The 16,555-nt window shown below is 49.6% G+C and overlaps 7 protein-coding genes across 7 annotated transcripts; 5 read left to right on the plus strand and 2 right to left on the minus strand.

Moving 5' to 3' along the window:
* Positions 1-599: 599 nt before the first annotated feature.
* On the plus strand, positions 600-2,066 carry N7520_008642 (casein kinase 1 family protein; the record flags this gene model as incomplete). The annotated part of the gene is made up of 4 exons (XM_057142576.1): positions 600-611; positions 772-844; positions 908-1,928; positions 2,054-2,066. 4 exons carry the CDS (start codon positions 600-602, stop codon positions 2,064-2,066), a joined length of 1,119 nt encoding a protein of 372 aa, XP_056991864.1.
* A 1,625-nt stretch (positions 2,067-3,691) lies between these two features.
* Positions 3,692-4,815, plus strand: rsmA (putative bZIP transcription factor (Fcr3); the record flags this gene model as incomplete). The annotated part of the gene is made up of 3 exons (XM_057142577.1): positions 3,692-3,805; positions 3,884-4,152; positions 4,254-4,815. 3 exons carry the CDS (start codon positions 3,692-3,694, stop codon positions 4,813-4,815), a joined length of 945 nt encoding a protein of 314 aa, XP_056991865.1.
* Positions 4,816-5,404: 589 nt separating this feature from the next.
* On the minus strand, positions 5,405-6,369 carry N7520_008644 (phosducin family protein; the record flags this gene model as incomplete). The annotated part of the gene is made up of 4 exons (XM_057142578.1): positions 5,405-5,541; positions 5,602-5,957; positions 6,053-6,235; positions 6,332-6,369. 4 exons carry the CDS (start codon positions 6,367-6,369, stop codon positions 5,405-5,407), a joined length of 714 nt encoding a protein of 237 aa, XP_056991866.1.
* A 399-nt stretch (positions 6,370-6,768) lies between these two features.
* On the plus strand, positions 6,769-9,791 carry N7520_008645 (coatomer subunit gamma; the record flags this gene model as incomplete). Its single annotated transcript, XM_057142579.1, has 5 exons — positions 6,769-6,844; positions 6,955-8,232; positions 8,288-8,635; positions 8,690-9,505; positions 9,559-9,791. 5 exons carry the CDS (start codon positions 6,769-6,771, stop codon positions 9,789-9,791), a joined length of 2,751 nt encoding a protein of 916 aa, XP_056991867.1.
* A 464-nt stretch (positions 9,792-10,255) lies between these two features.
* On the minus strand, positions 10,256-11,512 carry N7520_008646 (F-box domain protein; the record flags this gene model as incomplete). The annotated part of the gene is made up of 3 exons (XM_057142580.1): positions 10,256-11,024; positions 11,085-11,135; positions 11,343-11,512. The coding sequence occupies 3 exons, from the start codon at positions 11,510-11,512 to the stop codon at positions 10,256-10,258; spliced, it is 990 nt and encodes a 329-aa protein (XP_056991868.1).
* A 1,093-nt stretch (positions 11,513-12,605) lies between these two features.
* Positions 12,606-13,937, plus strand: N7520_008647 (putative HAD superfamily hydrolase; the record flags this gene model as incomplete). Its single annotated transcript, XM_057142581.1, has 3 exons — positions 12,606-12,730; positions 12,799-13,101; positions 13,163-13,937. 3 exons carry the CDS (start codon positions 12,606-12,608, stop codon positions 13,935-13,937), a joined length of 1,203 nt encoding a protein of 400 aa, XP_056991869.1.
* A 396-nt stretch (positions 13,938-14,333) lies between these two features.
* On the plus strand, positions 14,334-16,052 carry dps1 (putative aspartyl-tRNA synthetase Dps1; the record flags this gene model as incomplete). The annotated part of the gene is made up of 2 exons (XM_057142582.1): positions 14,334-15,323; positions 15,375-16,052. The coding sequence occupies 2 exons, from the start codon at positions 14,334-14,336 to the stop codon at positions 16,050-16,052; spliced, it is 1,668 nt and encodes a 555-aa protein (XP_056991870.1).
* Between the last annotated feature and the right edge of the window lie 503 nt (positions 16,053-16,555).

Consider the following 16,555-nt stretch of genomic DNA (forward strand, 5'->3'; position numbering starts at 1 on the left):
ACTTCCCCCCTCTCTTCCTCCTCTCCTTTCTTTTTCCTCATCCTACTCTTAACCAAAGGTGTAAGGTCCTAGACTTCCCTCTGGACCCTATCTGGATTATCTTTTTTCTCACATCACTCGGTTTTACCCCGTGTGCTTCCAAATTTCCTCTTCCCCCATCTATCCGGTCGGCTCCTGTACGGTCGGCATTGGACATCTTTGATCCTTATCTGCGTTCTAGGTATGTCCCGGCCTTATTTCTTCCCCCCCCTCTTATTTGATCCCATAACTCTCTATCCTCCTCCTTGTCTACCAACTTTCATACCTTATTTGTCTATTTCACTGTTGCCTGAGAAGGTCCAACAATCCTCGTGTTGGCCACATCTGCCCCGTCACGACTTTTACGCCTGAGGCTACGATAGGGACACCCCCTCCCCAATTCCAATTCTTCTTTGCTTTTGACCTGTACCACCCTGCGTCGCCCAACCTCTTCTCCTCCCTCCCCTTGAAAGTCTATTATTCTGCTCATTGTGAACTGTCTTCGACATTCTAACCACTGACACCGATAGCTTTCGATCCTTCTGCACGGCTAAACGCTGTGCCACTACAATCCATCCAACATGACGACCATGGTGAGTGCCCAATCCTCCCTAACGACCTCCCTTCCTTTTCCCGTCATATACCCGCGATCTATTTGTCAACCCTCGCCCAAATCATGGGCAAGGGGTGTTTTCTCTCGGAAACGCGTCAAAATCACCTCTGTTGGCCCCCAAGTGCTGACATCACACACAGGATTTGCGTGTCGGTAACAAGTACCGTATTGGCCGTAAGATCGGTAGCGGTAGTTTCGGTGACATCTACTTGGGTATGTATCTGAGTCGTATCATTGTGGCTTTCCTGCATGACAAGGGCTGATTTCCAAAATTAGGTACCAACATTATCTCCGGTGAGGAGATTGCCATCAAGCTGGAGAGCGTCAAGGCCAAGCACCCCCAGCTCGAATATGAGGCTCGTGTCTACAAGTCTCTTGCCGGCGGTGTCGGTATCCCCTTCGTCCGCTGGTTCGGTACCGAGTGTGACTACAATGCCATGGTTATTGATCTGCTGGGCCCCAGTCTGGAGGACTTGTTCAACTTCTGTAACCGCAAGTTCTCGCTCAAGACCGTTCTCCTTCTCGCCGACCAGCTTATTTCCCGTATCGAGTACATCCACGCCAAGTCGTTCATCCACCGTGATATCAAGCCTGACAACTTCCTCATGGGTATTGGCAAGCGTGGTAACCAAGTTAATGTGATCGATTTTGGTCTGGCCAAGAAGTACCGCGATCCCAAGACCCACTTCCACATCCCGTACCGTGAGAACAAGAACCTTACTGGTACTGCCCGTTATGCCAGTATCAACACCCACTTGGGTGTCGAGCAGTCTCGCCGTGATGACATGGAGTCTCTCGGTTACGTGATGCTCTACTTCTGCCGTGGCTCTTTGCCCTGGCAGGGCCTGAAGGCTGCTACCAAGAAGCAGAAGTACGACCGCATTATGGAGAAGAAGATGACCACCCCCACCGAGGTCCTGTGCCGTGGCTTCCCCAACGAATTCGCCATTTACTTGAACTACACCCGCTCGCTCCGCTTCGATGACAAGCCGGATTACTCCTACCTCCGCAAGATTTTCCGTGATCTCTTCGTTCGTGAATCCTTCCAGTACGACTATGTGTTCGACTGGACTGTCTACAAGTACCAGAAGAACGCCGCCATGATCGTTGATGCTACCAAGAAGGACAAGGACGAAGAAGCCGCACGCCGTCAGGGTGCTCCTGCTGCCGGCCCCATAGCCGGTGGCGCTGCCGCCAAGCCCAGTGCCATCTCGGGCCAGCGCCGCAAGGTCATTGACCGTGGCACCCTCGACAACACTCCGGACACCAACCGTGCCGTGGGAGGAAGTGACAGGATGTGAGTACTATGAAACCTGGTTCCGAGTAGGGAACCCCTTCTCTTTACCCTCTTACGTTTGGTGTTTTTCTGCTGTGACGCTGGCGTGGAGGACCCTTTCGTTCTGAATCTGACTAATCGCATAGTCTTCGGCGTTAGGCTGCGTTCTGCCTCTAAGGGCGCTGCTCTAGGTGCTTATGGACCTTCTGATAGTCGTTCGAAGCGGGACGATGGAACGGGGGCACAATGGTATTAATCGTGGAGTACTTGCGGAGAGACTGGGGATGTTGATTTGGCTTCTTCTTTTCTCTCCCTCCAGTTCTCTCCTGCATGCACACAACAACCTTTGAAGAAACCCGGGACGCCCACTGTCAACTCGCCATGGACGTGACTCCTTGCTCTCGACCTTCTCGGATTTCCCTTTTTTTTCTCCTTGGATCCTCATTCTGCAATCTCTCTAACCGCCCTTCTACCCCGTTTTCGATCATACTTCGACTTCAGCTCTTTCGACCCCTCAGTGTTTTGTCTAGCTGCCTTGCGTGGCCTTTACATTCCTGACGACTGCTTTCTTCATTTTCGGATCTGTGAACCCGCTCCCTCGGGACAGACCGATCAGTCTCGAAGCGCTTTTGATATGGTGGCTATTCTTATGTCTTCCCTCATTCGGTTCTTTGCGACAGCTACTTTCCTTTTCAACAACCTCGCAAATGACCGAATTGACTGGACTGGAGATGCAAATGACGGCGTTAACCGTGGAAACAGAACGTTATGCTTCTGTTGCTATGATCGCTTGCACTGGATTCCCTGGATCTCGCATTCACATGCGCTCCCCATCAATTTGTGTTCCCAGCATTCCTCTTAACCCAGATTGTTTTTGATTTTTACCCCTACCCCTTTTATGAAATTTTTATTACTGCAAATCGACGCCGTATGGGGACGAGGAGAAGACTGTGATTCAGTCTAGAGGGTGGAAGTGGTGGAGAACGTGACTTTCTCCGAGCGTTTGACCGGCTTGGAATTCTTGTGGCTCTTTGCAAGAGTTCTTACTTCAGGTGGCCTATGGTTGTTCTCGGAGAAGGTCTAATCTCGTTTGGTACTTGGCGACGGAAAAATGGATAGGGTCGCTTCCGGGGAGGTTTCGCGTCGATTTGCATGTTTTATGTTTCTAGCATTCTTTCGAATTTCTTTTCCCAACTGCATACTCATATCATTCACAATTGCATTTTGAGATTGGTGCGTTCCAGTGCTACCTGGAGTATCAAACTGCCAGTACTATACAGTCCTGGCAGATCCCGATCAGATCTTGCGAAGTTCGCTATAGCTTATTCGCATCTAATATCAAAATGCTTTTTACCCTCAAAAGTTCTTAAAATCCGTCTTCTCGTTCTCTGCGGTGAGTTTAGGTGAGATCATCAAGTCGATTCGCCCCCCGTTCTGGGCGTTCCATGCACGGACCAGACTCCACTTGTTGTCTAACATGTTTGATAATGTTTAATAATCCGAGGTTGAGTTTTTTTGGAAGTTTTTTTGAGAAAGTCGATAGTTCAAGGAATATTTCAAATAGTAGATATAGTGAGGCTTTAATTAGTAGACGTGGTGGCGTGTCGAGACTCTATGAAATCTAAAAGAATCGGTCAGAAAGACTTGGTTCACAAAGAACCCCATGAAATCTGCCAGACGCCCAAACTGAAATCTTCCCCCGAACGAGAATCATCCTCTCCGACTCTCCCCTTCCTTTCCACCTTCAAATCAATAAAAGTCAGCCTTCCTACCATCGCAGCAAGATGGACTACAACTATCATGGCCAGCAATCCCACCCCTACTCAATGTACGGGCTGCCAACCCCCGATCAAGCACCGCACCAATCCGACGACGCCCTACACAACCCATTTCCCGTGGTACGGACTCCGATCACCCTATTTTGATATACGGATGATCTGTTGTGAGATTGTACCATATTCTAACATGGAGACCAGAATGCCTATAACCAATATTTCCCCGGCCTGGAAAACACTTTGCGTATCGACCCCTCATCTTTTGTCCCGCCACCGCATTCACCCCCGGACTCTTTCACCAAGCACTCCGTCTCCTCGAGTAATGACTATGGCAACAATTCAAAGCTCGACCCGTCTTCGATCGACGGCGATGAAAATCATTTTGCAGATGGCATGACTCGCAGTAGTAGCGAGGAGAAGGATTCCATGACTCCGGCGCAAAGCAAGCGCAAGGCGCAAAATCGTGCAGCGTATGTGATGAATATCCCCATACCTAATCTTGACTGCACAAAATACAAGACAATCATCGATACAACGGCTTTTATCAACTTATTGACATACTGATATATAGTCAACGAGCCTTCCGCGAGCGAAAAGAGCGTCATGTCAAAGACCTCGAAGACAAAGTTCACTCCCTGGCCGAAGCCTCCAGTACCCTTCAAGCAGACAATGAGCGCCTCAAGCGTGAACTTGCCAAATTCGCTACAGAAAATGAAATCCTTCGCGCAACATCCGGCTCCATGAATGGTGGTGGCTCTCACAACCCCGCCAGCGCACAAGAACAGCCCGCAGTCACAGGTCCGATGAAATACACCCCCACAGACTTCTATTCCACTTTGATGCCCGAGGGCTCCGGGTGGGGTCCTGCACCAGGAAGCAGTGCCACTGCACCGCCGGCTTCACATCGGGTTATGGTGTGTGAAATGACTGGGGAGAGATTGCTTGATGCCGGTGCTACGTGGGATTTTATCCAGGGTCATGAGCTCTTTAAGGCGGGGCAGGTAGATATTGGGGATATTGCGGATCGGCTTAAGGGGTTGGCTCAGTGTAATGGGCAAGGGCCTGCTTTTAAGGAGGGGGAGGTAAGGAGGGCTATCGAGGCGAGTGCTGCTGATCGGGATGAGTTGATCTAATTTGATTGCATCTTGAGCACTTTGTCTACGGTATAAATAATGAGTCTATGTCTTTTTGTTTTTTTAGGGCCATTTGCTGCCTTTTTCAATTGGCGTCTTTTCGGGTTTCACGCTTGGAGCACTTGGGTTGCATATACGAAATTACTGGGAGCGGGGCGATGGATCTACCTGGCTGCACATGTGCAGGTAGTTGAAGGGTTGATCTTTTCTTTTGGCGCTTTGGTTTTGATTTTGTACTTTATTTTGGATATGGACATTCTTTGCTGCTGCATCCAAGATTCCAAACACGTTATGCTGTGGCCTTTGCAAATGGATGCTGCGGTATTGACACTTGAATGTTAATAATATATCTTGCATTGTCAATTTGATGGATACGTAATCAACAGCGCAAGGAATGATCACAATCGTCATGAATGCGCCTCGAGGGAGTGTTCAACTACCAGGTCGTTCGATATTTCTTTGTTTTATTCAAATCCATCCCAAGTCGGCGCGGTGGTAAGGATTGTTTCGCTTTGTTTGAGCGTATTTCATAATGTACACATCAAATCATAACAGTCTGGGTTGATCGCAGAGTTAAGTGTGAAAGCAATTAATCCCAGTCATCATCATAATCCTCAACGTTAAGGTCATCGTCCTTGGACTTGTAGTCATCTTCATCATCATGCTTCTTGAGACGCATGTCGCCCTCCTTCAGCGCTCCAATTTCAATGAGCAGCCGTTCCAAATCTATTGCCAAAGTCAGTCCGAAGCACGTCAAGTGAAGTAAGATTAATAGTAAACACTCACCTTCAAGCTTAGTCCGCACGCCCTTCAGTTCCCGCAGAGTAACCAATTGTCTCCGAATCTCAGTATCCTTGTAAACAAGAATAGTGGGCGTGTTCCGCTCTGGATACCCCTCAATGCACATGTCGGCACGAATCTCGCAGAACTTAATATCGCCATACTTGGCCGCCAATTGTCGCCACAGCTCAGTCAAAACACGCGACTCGACGTTGGCGCCTTGGGATGTGAGATTGACCAGAACAAATGCTTCTTTGGAGGCATCGGTTACTTCTCTGCCGTAGTCGACTTTCTGGAGAGGGTACACTTGGTTGAAAAGGCTGGTTTTTTGGAGGGTGCTGATTTCGGCGAGGCGTTTTTGGCTACTTGGAGCTCAGCATGCAGCCTCAGAATATTATATATATAGTGGCCCATAGTTTGTATTGAAATGGCAAAACCATAGATATTGATCACCTACCGGTATTGCTCGAGGAAACCCTCGTCCTCCTCTTCCTCCAGTGCGGCAAGTTCATCCAGATCCTTGTCCTCCAAGCGGTTCTCGTATGCCCTATGCTCAGCCGCGATCAGGGCTTCTTGGATCATGGGTTCTGGATCTTTGGGTTTCTCTGGGATGATTCCATGTTGGCGAAGAATATCGTTCCTGTATAGAGCACAATCACAATTAGACCCTGTTCACAAATAGCTCCAACGGAGCGCGGGGGATGCGGGCATGATGTGGGTGGTAGTGGGACCATACCATTCAGTATCCTCGTTGGGATTGACTTCGACCTCCATGACGAATGAATAGGAATGAAGAACTGAAAGAAATCTCCAATTATAAGTAGTTAAGTGTAGGAGAAGAGAAGTTGGATCAGGCAAAAGAGTATTGTGAGTCCATGATGCCACCTGTTTGCAGTGTTTGCCCGGGTCAGCCAAACACACGGAAGGCCACCATTCAACTTTACTCCATAAACAAGTGATCGTGGAGCTCGAGGTTGCGATTCCAACACCACCTCTTCTCCCTCTTTTTTCTCTACTTTTCTTTTCTTCTCCTTGGGGGTATAAGTTACGCGAATGCTGTAGCTGCCTACACCGCTCTCCCTGCTGCTACTGTGTCCTTCCTCCCGTTGAATCCCCGACTACCGATCGATCGCGAAGTACATTCCGCTGGTGCAATCCCAGCACCTGGGCAAAATGAGTTACATGAAGAAGGATGAAGATGCGGACCAGGTCATGATCAAGCTTGATCGGACCTCCGTATTCCAAGATGGTACGCCAATCAATGGCAAATGGCCATGACCCCTGGCTGTTGCGGCTCACCACCTTCCCCCCCCCTCCCCTTGCCCAACGGGCACCGGACTAACAGACCAATTCTTTCAGCTCGACTTTTCAACTCCTCCCCTATCTCGCCGCGAACATGCCGTACATTATTGACCAAGATTGCGGTCCTCCTCTTCACCGGGGAGCAGTTCCCCACAAACGAAGCCACGACCCTTTTCTTCGGCATTTCCAAGCTGTTCCAGAATAAGGACCCGTCTTTGCGACAGATGGTGTATCTAATCTTGAAGGAGCTGGCAAACACTGCAGAAGATGTGATTATGTCGACTAGTATCATCATGAAGGATACCGCGGTCGGAAGCGACGTCTTGTATCGGGCCAACGCTATCCGAGCACTCTGTCGCATCATTGATGGATCAACTGTGCAGGGTATTGAGCGACTCATCAAGACTGCCATTGTCGACAAGACTCCCTCGGTCTCCTCCGCCGCCCTGGTCTCCTCGTACCACCTCCTCCCCATCGCGCGCGACGTTGTTCGGAGATGGCAAAGCGAAACCCAGGAAGCTGCTTCGTCTTCGAAGCAATCGACTGGTTTCCTGGGCTTCTCATCTGGCTCCCAGGCTCATGCTATCTCTAATTCCAACTTCATGACCCAGTATCACGCAATTGGTCTGCTGTATCAGATGCGTTCTCCTGATCGCATGGCATTGGTAAAGATGGTTCAGCAGTACGGTGCAGCTGGTGTGGTAAAGAGCCCGGCAGCTTTGGTCCTGCTGGTTCGTCTGGCCGCCAAGCTGGCGGAGGAGGACCCTGGTCTCCGGAAGCCCATGGTGCAGATGCTGGATGGCTGGCTCCGTCACAAGCACGAGATGGTCAACTTTGAGGCCGCAAAGGCTATTTGCGAGTTGCGGGATGTCACCGACGCCGAAGCTTCCCAGGCCGTTCACGTTCTGCAGCTGTTCCTGTCTTCTCCTCGATCGATCACGAAGTTCGCTGCTATTCGCATTCTCCACAACTTCGCCTCCTTCAAGCCGCACGTCGTCAACGTGTGCAACCCCGATATCGAATCGCTCATTTCAAACTCCAACCGCTCTATCGCCACATTCGCCATTACTACCCTGCTCAAGACTGGTAACGAAGCCAGTGTTGACCGTCTCATGAAGCAGATCTCGGGCTTCATGGCCGATATCACCGATGAGTTCAAGATTACTATCGTTGAGGCTATCCGCACATTGTGTCTGAAGTTCCCTAGCAAGCAGGCTGGCATGCTGGTCTTCCTCAGTGGCATTCTGCGCGACGAGGGTGGCTACGAGTTCAAGCGTACTGTTGTGGAGAGCATGTTCGATTTAATCAAGTTTGTTCCTGACAGCAAGGAAGATGGTAAGTTTGTTTATTTATTTGAACTATTGGTTTTCGAGTCTAACAGTCTGCCTAGCTCTCGCTCATCTTTGCGAGTTTATCGAGGACTGCGAATTCACTAAGTTGTCCGTTCGTGTCCTGCATCTGCTTGGTGTTGAGGGCCCTAAGACTTCTCACCCCACTAAGTACATCCGTTACATCTATAACCGTGTTGTTTTGGAGAACGCCATTGTCCGCGCCGCTGCCGTGACTGCATTGGCCAAGTTTGGTGTTGGCCAGAAGGACCTTGAAGTCAAGTCCAGTGTGCATGTTCTGCTTACCCGCTGCCTTGATGATACCGATGATGAGGTGCGCGATCGTGCTGCCCTCAACCTTCGGTTGATGAGCGCCGAAGATGACACAGCCAGTGCATTCATTAAGAACGGTAGGCATTCCAGCTACGGTTTTCCAAGTACTTTATTTATACTGACAACTTCAGATTCCATGTACTCCCTTTCCACCTTTGAGCACCAGCTCGTTATGTATGTGACCTCGAACGACAAGCAGACATTCGCTGCGGCCTTCGATGTTGCTTCCGTCCCCGTTGTCTCCCACGAGCAGGCCTTGGCCGAGGAGCGGACCAAGAAGCTCACAACAGCCACACCCACTCTCAAGGCTCCTTCGGCCGGTCCTCCCAAGGGCAAGTCGAACGGAGTTGCCGAGGCAGCCACTGCTGCTGCTACCCAAAAATACGCCGAGCAGCTTTTGCAGATTCCAGATATCAAGGAGTACGGTACCTTGCTCAAGTCCTCCGCACCTGTCGAGCTTTCAGAAAGCGAGACCGAGTACGTTGTCACTGCTGTCAAGCACATCTTCAAGGAGCACGTTGTTGTGCAGTACGATATCAAGAACACCCTCCCCGATACTGTCCTTGGGAACGTTACCGTGGTTGCCTCACCATCCGAGGATGATGTCCTAGAGGACGACTTCATAATTCCCGCTCCTAAGCTCATGCCCAATGAGCCTGGTGTCGTCTATGTGGCATTCAAGAAGCTTGGTGGCGAGCACAGCGTCCCTATTACCTCTTTTACCAACAACCTTAAGTTCACCAGCAAGGAGATCGATCCTACTACTGGCGAACCGGAAGAGGAGGGCTACGATGACGAGTACCAGGTGGAAGACCTCGAGCTTACTGGAAGCGACTACGTCATTCCTGCATTCGCTGGCAGCTTCGACCACGTCTGGGAACAGACTGGAGCTAACGGCGAGGAAGAGAGCGAGACTTTACAACTAAGCAACATGAAGGGCATTGTTGGTATGTTTACCCCTTTCAGCCCAATTTTCCAAGACACACTAACAATCTATCAGATGCCACCGAGCAACTCATTTCTGCATTGTCCCTCCAACCCCTGGAAGGTAGCGATGTCGCTCTCAACAACAGCACCCACACTCTCAAGCTTTTCGGCAAGACTGTCTCCGGCGGCAGAGTGGCCTCTCTCATCAAGATGGCTTACTCCAGCAAGAGTGGCGTCACAACCAAGATCACGGTCCGGGCAGAAGAGGAGGGCGTTGCTGCTGCGGTGCTCGCATCTGTCACTTAATGTCTTAACTTATTTTCCTTTTTTCTCTTTATAGCAAATTGTAGTAGACATGAGGATTTGGTTATTTTCTCTTTTCTCCCATTTGCTCCTGTCCACGCGAAGCCCTGCTATCCTATGTTTCTGTTATTTCAAGGTCTCTATTTGTTTCCCCCATCCTCACTGTGCTTCTGCGGCGCAATTTTGTTGGTCTTGACGAGTCCCATGAAGCTCACTACAAAATTGGGGGGTCGCTTTTCCTGGTGCTGTCCAGCCTGCCGTATTTGTTTTGTGCTTGGTTTAGTTGTCTCGAATAGATTGAGATACATAGTCTGCATGAAAAGCATCTTTTACCTATTCGATACAGTAAGACCTCGAGTATACATTTTTGGAATCAATTCGCTATGGCAACGCCGGGTATATTGATGCTGTATGGCGCTTAGAGAACACAATTGTCACAACTCGCAGCCATTTGAAAGATTGACAAGTCATCTCCAAACTCGAAAACCCAAGTCCGGACCCCACTCGTCCAGCTCTTGATCATCAATATTGTCCAGATGGTCGAATATAACATCATCAAACTTTTGCTGGTCCAAATTATATAGACTGAGAAATGAAGACGGGAGACTAAGGGACCAAATTCCCTTCAGAGTGCCTGATTCCAGGGATTCCAATAGATCCGTGGAGAAGAAGGCATCGCAAGGGTAGTCACGAGCAGGCTCAGTGAGAGAAAGGTCCCGAAAAGGTATGGTTATGACTGGGTATTCCTCAAGAAGAAGTAAATGTCGGGCAAAATGTGCAGGTATCTGGAGGCGTTCGAGAGCGTATAAGTTCTGCAGGACGCCTGTGACAGCCAGATCTGTCTCGGTGAATCTGCAATCCGACTCAACGGTGAAATTCCGCAGATTTCCCCATAGAGACTCATTCTCTAAGATGGTCGCCATGAGATCGACGTTGGCATTTTTGCACTTCGACAGGCACAGGTCCGTTAAGTTGGTCGGCCAGTCGAAACTTTCCATCAGCTGCTCATTGATGTACCCGCCGATTGTCATTTTCCGGAGTTTCCCAGGCCATGAACCGGTAGTCGAACCAGTTTCGGTGAGCGGGACATAGATCGGCAGTGCAAGATCTTCAAGATTCCCGAGTTTGCTGACGGTCTTCTTCAATTGCGGGAATGTAATCGAGGAATCACCCACTCGGCTAAGGTCCAGGCTTACGAGCTTCTGGCACTTTGTGAGAGATGCTAGGCCATTGAGACTTGTTAATGGTTAGGTACAAGCTTCATCCCAGGCTACTTGGAGATAAGGTTGTACTCACGAAAATGACACTCGAGGGGCTATAAAGTTGGTCAAGTTCTCACTGGCCTTGCTGAGAAGTCGTGCAGTTATACTGTTCGAGCTTTGATGGACCAGTTGACCCAAATCCAGAGATCGAATTATTGATCCAATATCGGATTTGGTCTTGGTTTTTAATCTGGTATGTGGCTTCGGACACACCGTTTGGGTGAATTTTAGAAAATTGTCACCGTTTGACAGGCTAGGTTCGCGATATAAAATATCAATCCCCACTGAGTACCACTGATGATTTACCAGGCAAAAGTTGAACAAAGCGGTTTGCCTCCTCAGAAGGGCTTGTGCGAGGGTATTGAGGGTATCCTTCTGGATATAAAGATCAAGATCGTAGAGGTACTCCGCAATCAGTACCACTATCTCCGTAGGAAGATAATTGGTTTCCGTGGATGTCATGATGGGTCTTACGCTCTTTATCCCGGACTGGATATGTTACCTAATTATCTAGGAAACTAACCAGGTAGGCCAAGGTATAGTCCTTGGAGGCGTTCAAACCCTGGCTCTTAGAGGTTTTTGTCGTGTGAAGCATATGTCGAGATCACAGGATAAACTGAGTGATACGATAGTTGCTGAGACAAGTCCAGAAGCTTGAATAAATCACGAAGCATGCTTCCAGCTTAGGCCAGAATATCTTTCACCTACGTGTAGAGGTAGGTAGAGGTGTTTAATCCCTGATCCTTGGAGGTTCCGTAGTGTTTTGTGTGGAAGGAAGATGCGTTGCTCAGGAACACAGATGCCTGAAGAGGTTACCAGGAACAAAATATAAGAAATAAAGTGAGAGATATCAGAGAGAAAAAAGAAAAGGCAAAGCGTGGAGGGAAGCTAATGATATAAAATAATCTGAGGCGAAGGACATTGAATAACTAGTGGGGCTACGTAATTTAATGCCTTGAAGTTCAGGTGTCCAAGTCGGTGCAGAACGCGAAGAAACCAAAAATACCAAAATACCATGACACTAGCCTTACCTCACTTCTATACTTCTACTACTAATCATCAACTTATCATGAATCGAAAGAAAAGCGATACTTGACAAGGGAAGCACCCCGTCATTGAGGAAAAGGTGAGGGGTATACTTGTAAGTGTAATACCCAACATATAAATATTGAGTAAATCCCAGCCAATTCAGTTTCATATAGTATGTTTAGCTACTCTGAAACGATCATACTCTTGTCAAATACAACCCAGTACAATACATTCAAGAGATAACCAATAATGATATCAGAGAGATCGGCAGTGTATCCCGAAAAAAAAGGCATATTTTGCTACTCTGTAGTGACTATAGCCTCGGGTTGACAAGCTCAGAGTGGTCTATACTGACTAGTACTTGGTTACTAGTAACAATGAAGTTTAACACCCCGATTTTTAAGGCATCAAAATACTACCGGCTTCGGCCCTTTCGGCCGTGTGGGGCACTCATGGAGGCATGATATCACACTCGATCGGGTTCTCCCCTTTCAACCTTCTGCAACTTCGACCAAGCCACTCCAGAATGAGACCTCAACCTGTTTTGCGCGCATTTAGCCTACTGCAGCGATCTTCGCGTTGCAGTAATGGCCGTCGCTTAATTCAAACGGCCAGCTCTAGCCAGGTCCCCAATTTTGCTTTTGCCTTTGAGTGAGTAGGGATGATGATGTATGCATACAATTACGGCCTGAATTGCCAATTCTGACTCTATGCCTTAGTATCGATGGTGTTCTACTGCGAGCTTCTAAGCCTATCCCTGGTGCTGCCGAATCATTGGCTCTCCTGAAAAAGCAAGGCATTCCTTTTATCCTCCTCACCAATGGCGGCGGCAAACACGAGACGGCGCGAGTGGCTGAGATTAGCGAGAAGCTGAACGTGCCACTGGATGCGTCTGATATCGTACAGAGCCACTCCCCTTTTGCAGCACTAGTGAAAGGGACAGATGAGACAAGCGCGCTGGAGAACAAATGTGTTTTGGTGGCTGGAGGTGATGGAGATAATTGTCGGCGCGTCGCGGAACAGTACGTCAATAATATAGCTCCATTCCTCCCCCAGGGTCACTTCGCTAAAAGATTGATATAGGTATGGATTTAAGAATGTCGTGACCCCTGGAGACATCTTCATGGACAACCCATCCATTTGGCCATTCTCTAAGAACTTCTCCGATTATTACAAGACATTCGCGAGACCTCTCCCTAAACCAATTGACCCAACAGATCCGAATAAGGGCTTGAAAATCGACGCAGTCTTTGTTTTCAATGATCCCCGAGACTGGGGTATGGATACGCAGGTCATTATGGACATTATGCTCTCACGCCAGGGACACGTGGGTACACTGTCGGAGAAGAATGGCAAGACAGACCTTCCCAATCACGGGTACCAACAGGATGGTCAGCCCCATCTGTACTTCTCCAATCCAGATTTATACTGGGCGGCCGCCTATCCCTTACCCCGCCTTGGTCAGGGTGGATTCCGCGAGGCACTGGAAGGTGTCTGGGCCGCGACTACAGGCGGGCCAAGCAAGGGCATTGAATTGAAAAAGACTGTGATCGGAAAGCCTTACCAAGGAACCTACGAATTTGCTGAGCGACAGCTGCTTCAGAACCGATCCAAGATTTTCGGAGATGCAGCTGATCTCCCACCGCTGCAGCATGTGTATATGGTTGGTGACAACCCAGAGTCGGATATTCGGGGCGCAAACTCCTACCGCAGTGGATACGGAAGCAAATGGCAGTCCATATTGGTCCGCACTGGGGTTTACCCTGGCGGTGAACCCGCTTGGATCCCCACGACCATCGCAGATGATGTTCAGAAGGGTGTAGAGTGGGCTCTGAAGACCTCGAAGTGGTCTTGCTGATTTGTCTGCATTTTGAACCGGCAGGGTGATATGCACAGCGCTTGATTGAATAATGTGAATATAAGCATACACACGGCGCCTTGAACTTGAATTATAGTGTACATATATCGGGTATATCCAATTCATCCGCTGAAATTATCCCTCGCATTGAGATTATAGATCATTCGTTCGTCCTGGTTTATCAGGCATGAAGTATGTCATCGGGTCATGTGATCATCACCCCTCCTAGGGCTTAGGGCAATATGCGGCCTGCCGCGGGGTGACTCAAAGTGTTGACTCAAGTGGATTGCCCGTGGCAAGATATCAATCCATCATTAAGGTAACCAAGCTCTCCACCGTATTGGTATCCCCCTAATTATCTAGATCCAGACCCACTGACCTTTTTGCATCAGCATCATGGCGGACTCTGAGTTGCCCACCCGACCCAAGCCTGAGGAGACCCCCGCGGCCGCTCCCGCCGCTGAGGGCGAGACCAAGAACGCCAGCAAGAACGCTGCCAAGAAGGCTGCGAAGGAGAAGGCCAAGGCTGAGAAGGCTGCTGCCCGAGCTGCACAGGAGAAGGCACAGGCCGCCGCCCAGGAGGCCAACGACACAGCCAAGGATCTCTACGGCCCGCTCCCCGAGACCGAGGATGTTATCACTTCCGTCCGATTCAGTCAATTGACAGAAGATTCTTATGAGAAGGAGGTTACCGTTGTCGCACGTGTCGACAATGCGCGTGTCCAGAGTGCCAAGCTGGCATTCTTGATGTTGCGCCAGCAGGGTCAGAAGGTCCAGGCCGTCATTGCGCTCCACGAGCCCATTTCTCGCCAGATGATCAAGTACACTGGTGGATTGAATGTCAACTCTATCATCCAGGTTACTGGTATTGTGAAGAAGCCAGAGACTCCTATCTCATCCGCGACCCTCCAGAACCTTGAGCTTCACATCCGCAAGGTCTACATGATCTCCGAGGCTGCGCAGATGCTGCCCATGCAGGTCAAGGATGCCGAGCGCCCGCCCCCTACCGAAGAGAAGGAGAACGAGCTTGACGAGGCCGGTGCTCCCATCGTCACTCTCAAGACCCGTCTCGACAACCGTGTTCTGGATCTGCAAACCGAGACTAGCCAGGCGATCACCTGGATCTCCAGTGGTGTCGCGGAGCTCTTTGCTGAGTACATGATCAAGAGCGGCTCGCGATGGATCTTTACTCCCAAGCTGGTCGGTGCTGCCACTGAGGGTGGTAGCAACGTCTTCGAGGTCAAGTACTTCAAGCGCCAAGGTTACCTGGCCCAGAGCCCGCAGCTGTACAAGCAGATGTGTATTGCCGGTGACATGGAGAACGTTTTCGAGATTGCCCCCGTGTTCCGTGCCGAGGACAGCAACACTCACCGTCACTTGACTGAGGTATGATTACCTGGCTCAATTGACAAGATTTCATTGCTAATTGGGACACAGTTTGCCGGTCTCGATTTCGAGAAGACCTTCGAGAACCACTACCACGAGGTTTTGGAGTTCGCCGAGGACCTGCTGGTCTTCATTCTGAGCCAGCTTAAGGCCCGCTACGCCTCCCAGATCGCTACCATCCAGAAGTCCTACCCCAAGGCTGGTGACTTCAAGCTTCCCAAGGACGGCAAGGCCCTGCGTTTGAACTACATGGACGGTGTCGAGCTGCTGAAGGCTGCTGGCGTTGACATGTCCGAGCAGGAGCGATTCGAGAACGACTTCAGCACCGCCATGGAGAAGCAGCTTGGTCAGATCATCCGTGAGAAGTACGATACCGACTTCTACGTGCTGGACAAGTTCCCCATGGCTGTCCGCCCCTTCTACACCAAGGCCGACCCTAAGGACGCCCGCTTCTCCAACTCTTACGACTTCTTCATGCGTGGTGAGGAGATTATGTCCGGCGCTCAGCGTATTAACAACATTGACGAGCTGGAGGCATCCATGCGCTCCAAGGGTCTCGACCCCACCCAGGAGGGTTTCGAGGACTACCTCAACGCTTTCCGCCAAGGCTGCCCTCCCCACGCCGGTGGTGGTCTTGGTCTGAACCGTATTGTGATGTTCTTCCTTGGTCTGCCCAATGTACGGTTGGCATCGCTATTCCCTCGTGACCCTCAGCGTCTGCGCCCTTAAGTAATAGCTTTGTTGCTAGTGTAGATAAGATATGAAAAATGCATTTGGGTCGGTTCTTTAGTTCTTTGGTTCTTGACTTTAACGGGTACAGAGTGGGGCTCAAATGCGTATTGTGGGGCGTTAGCCTAAAAGGGGATCGGCCCTTCCGGGTCACATGTAGTATATGAGCTCCCATCCTCTCTATCCCAAATGTTCTCTATCCATAAACTCTGCTTTGGGACCTTTCTTCTATTGAAACTCTGCATCATCTCATTATATACTGGAGTAGGTTACGGAGTAGATGGAGCAGGTATACTTAACGCTACAAAGTACTTTCAAAGGGTAGGTATACTGAAGGCTACCTGGGCAGGCTATAGGAAACATGCTTTAGCCAGGTAATTGACTCGATGCCATATGTATGCTCCTGTACAAAAGTAATACAGGGTACGTGGAGCAATTCCCCTAAAAACGCAAATAAATAGCGAAGACAAAACCAAGTAGAGTGAAGTCACATGAAATTGTTA

This window comes from Penicillium odoratum (assembly GCF_028828045.1).
Source record: "Penicillium odoratum strain IBT 22623 chromosome Unknown utg000006l_segment0_segment0, whole genome shotgun sequence".
Lineage (NCBI taxonomy): Eukaryota > Fungi > Ascomycota > Eurotiomycetes > Eurotiales > Aspergillaceae > Penicillium > Penicillium odoratum.